The sequence below is a fragment of the Hylobates moloch genome, unplaced genomic scaffold, assembly GCF_009828535.3.
Source record: "Hylobates moloch isolate HMO894 unplaced genomic scaffold, HMol_V3 SCAFFOLD_22, whole genome shotgun sequence".
Taxonomy (NCBI): Eukaryota; Metazoa; Chordata; class Mammalia; order Primates; family Hylobatidae; genus Hylobates; species Hylobates moloch.
The window spans coordinates 13,622,025-13,634,185 of NW_026652297.1; the positions used below are offsets into that span (position 1 = coordinate 13,622,025).

The window sequence follows — 12,161 nt, forward strand, 5'->3', positions numbered from 1 at the left end:
TTTAAACTTGAAACTAAGCATTCTCCTCATGTGGAAGAAAACTGTAATATTGCCCTTCCCAGGACTCTCCTCCTAGTCTAAAACCAAGCATACAGAGTAGTGTGTCATGATACAGACAACAGGCTGGGAATAAGGAAACTTGGTGTCTAATACAAGGATTGTTACTACCCAGCTATGTAGATGTTTTCCAGAGTTGTCTCAGTTCTTAAAGTTACTTCAAGTATTATAAAAACAATCACTGGTGTAAGCATTGGGTTAAGACTTTTTAAAAATTGGTAAAATGTTTAAGTACAAAATAAGTAGCTTCCAGCGAGGTTTTTATACCATACTAAGAGCACACAATAGATATTACTGGCACACATGGGTTATCTGGGAGCTCTGTAGCTACAATAAACCTAATTATGGAACAGAAATTTGCATTCTGTTTCCAGTGCTACTACACTCCTACTTTCTCAAAAGTCTGCTCTATTAATATCAGCTCAGTGCAGTTTACTATGAATAGTTTATGTCTGTGATGCAAAGCATTAATTGTTCTCTTTTTACAAACATACATTTTTTTCATAAGGAAGACTGGGGAAAAACCCAGAAACATACAGAGAATAAAAGGAAAGCAGCATCATCAAATATATGTTAAAAATTAAGATGATGTTTACCACTAGTCATCCTACAATTTAAAGTTTTCCTCAATTTATATTCATTTGATTTTACAGCAAAGAAGCATACATGATTATTTCCATTAAAAACTTAACTACTAATAATTACCCTCAACAAAGGAGTACTGAGTTAGAAAAATAATAGAATATGAACTAAAATGCTTTAAAAGCAGATGTAATAGAGATGAAAATTTGTCTTAATTATATTTGGTCACTTCCGTTGCTTAGTGGGAGAAGCCATGGCTGCCACCCAGTGGCAACATAAGTCTTTAAATGATTTTAAGATTTAAATAATAAAATATTTAAAACATTGATAAAAAAATTCACAAGTTACACAACTTCAATTTTACCATCAGTAATTCTGGTGTATTAGATATCTGTTTATAACATAGCAAAGAATTAAAACATCCATATGCTTAGGCAGCATTAGGGAATTTGTTGAAAGTATCATATGACATCCTACTCAGTTATGGGGCTTTAGTATTTTTCAATTAAAATACTGATGGCTACTTTACTTAAATTTAAATCTCCAGAATAATAGGGGGACAAATTATGACCATAAAATACAACTGGTTTTCTTCTATAGCCTACAGAAGCAGATTGGCCTCTTATCCATACACCCAAATTCCTACATGGTTAAAAAACAAATTAAAAAATTAAAAATAATATAATTTTCCCTAACCATGAGCACATTCTATTTTTTCCTCAGGTACACATCAGTTTTAGTGTCCCAATCAACAAAACTTAAAGCTGAAAAGAAGAAATGAAAATAGGTAATACCATTCCTGACAATTACTGATATTTACTGAGGAGAAAAAAACAAGTATCTCACTGCTTCCTGTTTTTGCAAAACTTGGCCATAACTTATTTCCCACTGGCATAAATATAACATGCCCTAATACAAGACGCTCTGGTAAAATAATACAAGTGGGATTAAAAAAAATAAATAACACTAGAGCATCTATTTACAGTCTGAAAAGCTAAGTATCTCAGAGACTGTTTTGTTTTCTTGAATAACCAGATGAGGGAGAAGCACTGGAAAAAGAATTAAGTGATTTTTATTTCCAACAGTTGTAAATTAAAATTATAAAACATGTTTTCTAATCTATGTCTCATGAGTCTTGCTGTACGACTGAAGACAATGAATGCATTTTTTAAAATTATGGCAGACACAATATACTTGGTATTTACAATGGCCTGTGACAAATATAATACCTGGAAATAATTTCTAGTTTTCCATTTATTATTGCTATTTAGTCACAGAAAAGATTAACACTCTCCAAGAAATTTATTTTAGCATATGTCATATATAGATATAATAATTTTATATAATGAAAAACCATAACAGAACAGGGTGCCTTTACAAGGAAACAAAGGAAAGGCAATAAAGGATTTCTTCCATATAAAGATTCTGATATGCATTATTTGATTTTTGTTTACAAAATACAAAACTGTAATATTAGAAGCAAAGGGAAAACAGCAAAGAAAAAAAAACAATAAAACAGAAGGCCAAGGATAAGGAACTGTTCTATGCAGATGCACTGCATACATAGTATATATGTATGGGCTGAGTTATAATAAAAATACTTATTGTCAATTCTCACACAGATTTAGAAACAACAATTTCCAATCAAGCACGACTGGACCCAACATTTTCTCAGTCTTCAATTACATGACAAATTACAGCTATGCAGCAGTCACTTCTGGTCAGCAGTATCATGATAAATGCTTGACAAGATATAATTTTTCTCCTTGTTCACTTGTAAAAATTGGTGCCTTTTTGTAATGTTCTACAAGTTCTTCCATGGTGCTGAATTTACGCTGCCCAATGCAGTAGACAGTCTCTTTTAGTTGGACTTTAAAATGCTTGTTTTTCCCTTGTGCTTTTAGTGATACTGAGAAATCATTTGGCTAAAAGAGAAAAAAAAATACATATAGTAAACATTTTGAAAGCCAGCTCTATCAGTATTTTTATATTAAACTAAAAGCTAAAATCTAAGCACTTACTAAGTCCTAGGCACCATGGTAAATTATTTACATAGATTATCTCCTTTACTCTTCAAAACAAACCCTTTTTACAGATGTGAAAACTGAGTCTCAGAGAAGCTATTAATAACTTGGCCAATACCACCCATCTAGTTAACGACAGAGCCAGGATTCAACCTGCGTAATCAAAAGTCTCTTAACACCCACAGCAAATCCTTTAGTTAAATATTTGAAGAACAAGAGCTATCTTCTCTCCAGTCAGAGAAACACATGAGAAAGTCTAAGATACCCACCCAACCCCTTTTCAACGTGTAGCTAACAGTAGCTGTCTTAGAGATAACACGCTGAATTCCCAAAAATGAAGAACACATAAATGAGAATTAATCTAAACTTTAAGGAGAGGCCACAAACTCAAATGCCTACAAGAGCCAAAAGAATAATGTAAACAAGTGTCAGAGTGGAAAGGTAGACGGGCAGAGGAAATGACAGTGTATCACCAATCTAAACAAGTGGTGAGTTCTCAGCTGTGATTGTTGCCTTGCAGGAACCGGGTCTCAATGTTGGTAATTCTTCCAATTTTAAATGGTGTAAAGTCTGAATTTTTACAATAAATATCCTAATATTTAAATATCAGCAATGAATTTAAATGTTTAAAAAACACTGAAGGCTAAACAAAATATGCCTACTTGAGACTCCTAACCTTAAAAAGTATACTGCTAAAAATAATGGTACATATTGTATTTTGCCTAATATTTATACTCAATTACCCACAAGAAAATACACACACTTCTGCATTCAAGCTATCTTCTTTTTAATTAGTTTTTGTTGTTGTTGTTGTTACAGTCTGTATCAACCCCCAAAGCCTCTTTTTCTACAGTTACTCCCAAAGTTTCAAACAGCGAGCCAGATCAGGCACTAACAGAAAATGGATGTCATCACTCTTCCCTACTGCCAACCAACTGCTTTTCTGAGGGATTAGGCACAGGCCCCATTTTCCTGAACTTCACATCAGGAAGTTCAATTAATCTCTCCCCTACCACACCCCACTTCCACACATTTTCTTTCAAAATTTTGTGCAATTACACATTCCCTTTTGTACAAATATACTCACGCAAAGCCAAGATTAATCATGATTTAATAAACGGAAAAGTAGTGATATCTTTTATCAAGGAAAAAGAAAGGCCATTTTTAAGGAAAATGAGTGTCATCAAATTCTAATATCCTAAGCAGAATCTAAAAGAGACCATGAAACCATATTATTTTTCAACTTTTATGGTTTTATAGTTTTATTGTTTACTAGTATTGCAATATAATTTACCTTTTATTGCAAATGCATTTCAAACAGTGTTAAAATAGGTTTTTTGAGGTTATAATAAAAGTGTATTCCAATTTCCAAGCAACCAATTTATGAAGAAACTTAATATCAATTTTTTAAATTCAGAGATTTCCTATGTCATAAGGACTACAGTGACTATCTTCTTACACATTGCATCCAATAGCAATTCTTTAAATGTTTCCCAGTTTAATCTACAGTATTATTCTACTCTCAATGAAGAAGCCAGTGTTCCATTTTCTCCATTTAGTTTAATGCAACAGAAAATATATCAGGAATGCAAAATCAACAGAACTAGACAAGACCAAATAATTCAGTGTGTAGCAACACTGCCACAGCTCTCTTTTATTCAAAATAGATAGCTAGAAAGAATGCCGACTTTAGCTTTGGAACATTTATGCTTATGTTACATCCCCGCTTGTTACCTGGTTAACTTTAGGGAAGCCACTTAACCTCTCCATTTCTCTCTCTCTTTTATTTTAAATACCCATAGCTCTATTTGTATTTACCTCCGAAAATCAACTTACCGAAGATTCACTATCACGAATGAGGAAATCCCCTTCATGTCCTCTTTCATTTAATGCCATTTCTGCTTGATGCCTGGTGACTTTGCCATAATACCAAGGATTGCCAGCAAACTTTCCAGTGAGTGAAGGCCTAATGTAATCACACTGTGGAGGTGATGGTTCCAAACCTGAGGTTAATGGATTATTCTGCATAACGGTAACATAGTTTTTTGGTACTAGACCAACCATACCATTGATCTTCCTGCATTTCCACCACTCTGGGTCATTTTCAGGTTTTTCAATAACATCCATTACATCTCCTTTCTCGAAATTAAGTTCTTCATCATTAGATGAGCTGAATGGGTAAAGAGCCTGTACCACATGCAACACTTGCCCAGTATTTAGGTTATTGACGACTGCTGCTAATTTCTCTGACAGAGAACCCACATGGTCACCCAAAGGACTGTCACCTTCTTCAGTTACGTAGTTTGAAGGGAACCATCCAACTTGTCCATTGTAGCTACCACGCCACCACCCATCACTGCATTTCTCCATGACGATCACCTTTGTCCCCTTTATCAATGATAATTCATCCTCTCTCTCAGCCATGTAGTTAAATTTCACATAAGCGGGCATGTTGAGGTCATAGAGACGTTCCCCTGGGTCAACAAAACTATCATCAGCAGGAGATGCAGAATCTGGCACACCAGGTTTTCTTTTCACTTTTCCAATGCCTGTTGAAATTAAAAAGAGCCATGAGAGGAGAATATAAAAAAATGATTACCAAAAGAACAAACTTATTCATTATTAAAAAGAGATCTTCAACTCTATATAGATCTTTAAAGCCTTTAAACATAACAAATTTCTAGGTAGTTAAAAATCGTCTTTTTGGAAATAAGATGCAAATTTTCTTTTCCTTAACCAAATAAATATTTAATTTCAGTTATTATATGACAGTTCACCATCTTTTCTCTTGTCAAAGGCCCTGAAATAACTATAACATAATTATAAAGTTGTCCTAAATTAATGAATTCCCTCTTAAATGTAAATACAGGTTTTTTTCATAGCTACAATCTAAGTACACAAAGGCTCCACCATACCCATACTCTTCTTGTCTTAGTTTAAGCAAGCTAGATTCTACAATGCGCTGTATAAAAATAAAATTATTTCTATCTTAAATTAGAATATGATATGCAATATAAAATTTAAGTTATGTCTGGCTAATCTTCCCATTTGCTTTCTTGGTTCCCAGACCCAGGTAGCTCTATTTACCTCATATGTTTATTTTAAAATATTATTTGTTTTTCTCCCCTTACCCCAGTCACATGTAACCTCCACAAGGGCAGGGAGTTTTGTTTGTTTACAGATAGAATCCCAAGGATCTTGTACAGCACTTAGTACACAGCAAATGCTTAATACATATGTGTTGAAAGAAATGAGAAAATCACCAAATGGTACTATCAATACAAATGTACGCTACATCAACTTCAGTCAGGCATTTTCACTGCTGCCGATTTCTCAGCATGTGATTTCATGTTCTACTTTACCTAGAAAACTGAGGCTTCCCTAAGTAAAACTTCTCAAATTCCTTTTGTCTCAAAACTCTCATTATCCTCACTCTCATTCTTCACTCAAGTCTCCAAATCCTGATCCTTCTAGGATCTTAATACTATCTTTCCTGTCTCTCTTGGGACTCGACATCCTTGTTTTCCTTCCTATTTAGTCCCTTCAACTGTCTAAAAACACACTCAAATCTTTTCTACTCCAAAATGAAGTTACTTTAACTCTGCTACAACTTTTAAACTGTAACATTTTGGTAATTTATTTATTTTTCCTCTAACTGGTCCAATTTTCCCATAGAATAAACTATACCACGCTTTTAAAAGTTGTCTTTCCCAGCTGGGCACGATGGCTCATGCCAGTAATCCCAGCATTTTGGGAGGCTGAGGCAGGCAGATCACGAGGTCAAGAGATCGAGACCATCCTGGCCAAATATGGTGAAACCTTGTCTCTACTAAAAATACAAAAATTAGCTGGGTGTGGTGGTGCACACCTGTAGTCCCAGCTACTCAGGAGGCTGAGGCAGGAGAATCGTTTGAACCCGGAAGGCGGAGGTTGCAGTGAGCCAAGATCACGCCACTACACTCCAGCCTGGCGACAGAGCAAGACTCTGTCTCAAAAAAAAGAAAAAATAAAAGTTATGTTTTCCTTTTCCCTCAACTTTTTCACCACTCACACTCCCAACTCTTTATTATCTGATCCTTTGTCTCCAACATTCTAACAAAACTACTCAATTAAAACCATTCTTATGAATACCATTCTTATGTCATCTCTCCTTACTGTTAAATCAGTAACTTTTAAAGTCCTCAGCCTTCTCAAACTATATATGCAGCAACCAAGATCACAGCCCACTCTCTCCATTATGTTTTCTCCTTCTTTGACTTCCCTGAATTTCTTATTTTCCCTTCCGACCTGTTTACATATTCTTGTTTCCCTCTGTCTGGGCTCCTCTAACCTTGTTATTATAACATTGCATTGTACTTGTTTACTTGTCTGTCTTCCTCAATATGAGTGAACTTCCTGAGGGCAGAAAACGAGATCTTATTCCTTTTTATTTCCAATGCTTAGCAGTGCATACATCAGTAGTAGGAAAAAAAAATTATGTATTCAGCAGTCAGCAAACATGCTGAATGAATAAATGAAGAATTCCTTAGCTGAAAGTGTTTCACAAGATGCCATACTTGACCTTCCTCTCTATTCCAAGGAAATCATACACTTTCATTTTCTATAATTTCTGTGCAGAAGATTCCCAGATCTCTTTGCAGCTCTAAGACCTTTCTGGAATTCAGGTATTACAATTCCAACTGTCACTAGACACCCACAGATTGTGCCATCAGTACCTCAAACCCAACACTCACGTCCAAATAAAAATAATCCAGTCTATACCCCTAAATCAACTTCTTCCTTCCTAATTTTCTTACTTCTGGTTAATGATAGCCTTCTGAGAAATCCCTACATTTGGGGTGATACCACCAAAAATGGTAGAGTAGGCCGGGCGCGGTGGCTCACGCTTGTAATCCCAGCACTTTGGGAGGCCGAGGCGGGCGGATCACGAGGTCAGGACATCGAGACCACGGTGAAACCCCGTCTCTACTAAAAATACAAAAAAATTAGCCAGACGTGGTGGCGGGCGCCTGTAGTCCCAGCTACTTGGAGAGGCTGAGGCAGGAGAATGGCGTGAACCCGGGAGGCGGAGCTTGCAGTGAGCCGAGATTGCGCCACTGCACTCCAGCCTGGGCGACAGAGGTAAGGAACTCCAAGGCACTGTCCCTGCAAAAAGCAATGAATGCAATTAATGAGCTGGTAAATACTGTCAGACTCAACTTTTGTAGAACTCTGGAATCTAGTTAAAAAAACTTATAAAATCTAGGGCAAGGCTTGGTGAAAAAAGAAGTTGCTGCTTTGTGGTAAAGAGAGTGCTACAGCATCCTAAGTTGCCTGCCCACCATCCCCTACACCCCAAGTCAGTGATGGCTGTGTGGATAGTAACCTGCACTCCTAATGCCAGAGGAAGCAATACAGATCTCATTCTTAAACAATTGTGATTGTGGGTTTCAACTTGTCTGGCAGCTCCCTGAAGGACCTGAGCAATGGCTTGCCTTAGCTTTGCCTGACTTGGATCATTCCCAGGCATAGGGAGTCTTCCCGGGTGGTTTTTGCAAAAATCATTTAATGGATGCAGCAGCCTGGGCAAGGGACAACGCCTGGGGCAAGGGACAACAACTGGGACAAGGAACAGACAGATGGAAAAGCCTGGACAGAAAGGCGATGGGAAAGAATATACATGGGGTAATAAGGGGTGTGTATACCAATCAAGAAGGACGTGCACATGGCCAGGGCTGGATGCACACTCAGGAAAGGCCCAAGAAGACCCTAAGCTTTCACCCTGGCTGATCTTCAGGCTTTGAGCAAACAGTAAGTGAAGGCTAAGGCAGAATTATAAACGGCATCACTAAGTGGTCAAAGAGTGCCAACATAAAGCCATCTGTAAAGATGGAGAGAGGTTTTTTTCGTTTTGTTTTGTTTGGTTTGGTTTTCGCTCCAGGTGTTTAACGAAACTCTGTTAAAACCCTAGCTGATTACTAAGCAAATGGAATAGACTTCAGCGGTCCCACATGACCAAGAATATAGACCTTATAAAAATAATTTAGTAAAGTCACTAAACAAGCAAACAACAACCACTCACAATAAGCAGCAGTAATAAGCCCCAGAGAGGGGATAGAATCTGATGCTGAAAGCAAAAGAGCCAGCCAAGAATTCTATATTTAGCAAAACTGTCCTTCAAAAATGAAGGAGAACATAACACATTCCCAGATAAACAAAAACTAAAGGAATTCATCACTACCAGACCTGTGCTAAGAAATGGTAAAGAGAGGCTGGGCACAGCAACTCACACCTGTAATCCCAGCACTTTGGGAGACAGTGGGTGGATCATGAGGTCAGGAGATCGAGACCAGCCTGGCCAACACGGTGAAACCCCGTCTCTACTAAAAATACAAAAAATTAGCTGGGCATGGTGGCACGCGCCTGTAGTCCCAGCTACTCAGGAAGCTGAGGCAGGAGAATTGCTTGAACCCGGGAGGTGGAGGTTGTGGTGAGCCAAGACCGCACCACTGCACTCCAGCCTGGGAGACAGAGCGAGACTCTGTCTCAGAAAAGAAATGCTAAAGAGAACCCTCCAGGCTAAAATGAAAAAACACTGGACAGTAATTTGAAGTCATACGAAGAAATAAAGAGCAATGGTAAAGGTAGCTACATAAGTAAATATAAAAGTCAGTAGTATTGCAGTTTTTGTTTGTAAATTCTCCTTTTCTTTCCTACATAATTTAAATACAAATGCATAAAACAAAAATTTCAATTCTAGGTTAGTGGGCATATATTTTAATGTGTAAAGATGTGATATACAAAGATGGAGCTGCAAAGGAGCAGAGTTATGCATAGTACTGAAACTAAGTTGGTATTAATTCAAACATGATTGTTAAAAACCTAAGATTGTTAATCCCCAGGGTAACCACTAAGGAAAAACAAAAACACAGAAAGAGAAACGAGAAGAGTAATAAAACAATATATCAGAAAAAAACAGGCCAGTCACAGTGGCTCACACCTGTAATCCCAGCAGTTTGGGAGGCCGAGGTGGGTGGATCACTTGAGGTCAGAAGTTCAAGAACAGCCTGGCCAACATACTGAGACCTTGTCTCTACCAAAAAAATACCAAAAAATTAGCCAGGCATTGTGGCATGCACCTGTAGTCCCAGCTACCTGAGAGGCTGACGCGTAAGTGTCACTTGAACCTGGGAGGCAGAGGTTGCGGTGAGCAGAGATTCCACCACTGCACTCCAGCCTGGGTGACAGAGTGAGAACCTGACCCCCACCCTCCAAAAAAAAAAAGAAAAAGAAATCACAAAAGAAGACAGTAATAGAAGAATTGAAAGAAAAAAAAAGTACATGAGAACAGCAAAATAGCAGAAATCCTTACCAGATATTACTTTAAATGTAAATAGATTAAAAATAACATGATGCAACTGTTATCTGCAAGACACTCACTTTAGATCCAAACAAAGATGCAAATAGGTTTGAAAACGAAAGGATGGAAGGATAACTAAAGGATATGTAAAGGATAACTAAGAGAGTGGGGTGGCTATATAAATATCACACAGCATAGGCCGGGCATGGTGTCTCATGCCTGTAATCCCAGCACTTTAGGAAGCCGAGGCGGGTGGATCACTTGAGCTCAGGAGTTCAAGACCAGCCTGGCCAACATGGTGAAACCCCGTCTCTACCAAAAATACAAAAATTAGTCAGGCATGATGGCAGGTGCCTATAATCCCAGCTACTCGGGAGGCTGAGACAGAAGAATCGCTTGAACCTGGGAGGCGGAGGTTGCAGTGAGCCAAGGTCATGCGACTGCACTCCAGCCTGGGCAACAGAGCGAGACTGTCTAAAAATAAATAAATATATATCACACAACACAGACTTAAAGACAAAGGACAGTATATGTTAATAAAAAAATCAATACATCAAGAAGTGTAACAGTTACAAATATATGCACACCCAACAAGAGAGCCTCAAGGCATATAAAGCAAAAAATGACAGAAGTGAGGGAGAAAAATAGTTCAATATACTTGGAGACATCAATACCCCACCTTCTGTAAGGGACAGAACTAAATGAAAAATCGTTAAGGAAATAGAGGCCTTGAACAGTACTATAAACCAACTAGACCAAACAGACATATAGAGAATATCCCATCAAACAAAAGCAGAATATAGTACACATTTTTCTCAAGTGCACATGGAATATTCTGCAAGATAGACCATATATTAGGACACAAAACTAGGCTCAATAGGCCAGGCACAGTGGCTCAAGCCTGTGATTCAAACACTTTGGGAGTCCAAGGTAGGGGGATCACTTGAGCCCAGGAGTCTGACAGCAGCCCGGGCAAGATGGTGAGACCTTGTCTCTACAAAAATAAAAAATAAAATAAACTAATTAGCCAGGTGTGGTGGTGCATACCTGTAGTTCCAGCTACTCAGGAGGCTGAGTTGGGAGGACTGCTTGAGCCCAGGAGTTCAAAGGCTACAGTGAGCCATGATCATGCTACTGCACGCCAGCCTAGGTAACAAAGAGAGACCCTGTCTCTATTTAAAAAAAAGAAAAACCCTCAATAAATTTGAGATTGACGTCATACAAAGTATCTTTTCTGACCACAATGGAATGAACCTAGAAATCAATAACAGAAAGGAAAACTGGAAAATTAACAAGTGTGTGGCAACTAACACTCTCTTAAACCAATAATAGGTCACCAAGAAATTTCACAAGATTAGACACTACTGTGAGACAAATGAAAATGAAAACACAACATACAAAAACCTACGGGAGGCAGCAAAAGCAATGCTCAGAGGGAAATTTATAGCCCTAAAAGCTTGCATAAAAAAGAAGAAAGATCTCGAATTACCAACTTAAATTTAATCTTAAGGAACTGGAAAAGAAAAACTAAACTCAAAGCAAAAAGAAGGAAATAATAAAAATTAGAGCAGAGATATACACAAAAGAGAACAGAAAAACAAAGGAAATCAACAAAACCAAAATGCGGTTATTTGAAAATATCAGCAAAATTGAAAACTCTTTAGCTAGACCAACAAGAGAAACACTCAAATAAATAAGATCAGAAATAACATTTCTACAGACCTTACAGATATTTTAAAAAGGATTATAAACAAATACTATGAACAACTGTATGCCAATAAATTAATAAACCTAGAAGAAAAAGATCAATTCCCAGAAACACATAAACTACAAAAGCTGACTCAGGAAAAAATAGAAAATCTGAACAGACATATAACAAGTAAAAGATTCAATCAGTAACAAAACATCTCACGTCAAAAATGTGCTCTGGACCAGATGGTTTCACTGGTGGATTTTACTAAACATTTAGGAAGCATTAACATCAATGCTTCTAAAACATCTCTAAAAAGAAAAAAGGAGAGAATACTTATTAACTCATTCTATGAGGCCAACATTACCCAGAATACCAAACCTATCACAAGACAACTGGCTAATATCACTTAGAAATATAGATGCAAAAATCCTCAACAAAATTCAGTTGATTTTCATTATTTGCAGTA

At 37.3% G+C, this 12,161-nt stretch overlaps 1 protein-coding gene across 7 annotated transcripts in view; it reads right to left on the reverse strand.

Moving 5' to 3' along the window:
- Positions 1 to 1,047: 1,047 nt before the first annotated feature.
- The window catches only part of NCK1 (NCK adaptor protein 1), a 91,444-nt gene continuing 80,330 nt past the window's right edge, over positions 1,048 to 12,161 (reverse strand). For 6 of the 7 annotated variants that reach the window (XM_032143498.2, XM_058433351.1, XM_058433349.1 and 3 more), the window contains 2 exons: positions 4,500 to 5,212; positions 1,048 to 2,564 (listed from right to left, as the gene is read on the reverse strand). In XM_032143498.2, coding sequence (XP_031999389.1) covers positions 2,370 to 2,564; positions 4,500 to 5,212 — 908 coding nt within the window. In that variant the 3' untranslated portion in view covers positions 1,048 to 2,369. The remainder of the gene's footprint in view (positions 2,565 to 4,499; positions 5,213 to 12,161) is intronic. The other variant, XM_032143502.2, reaches the window with a different exon arrangement.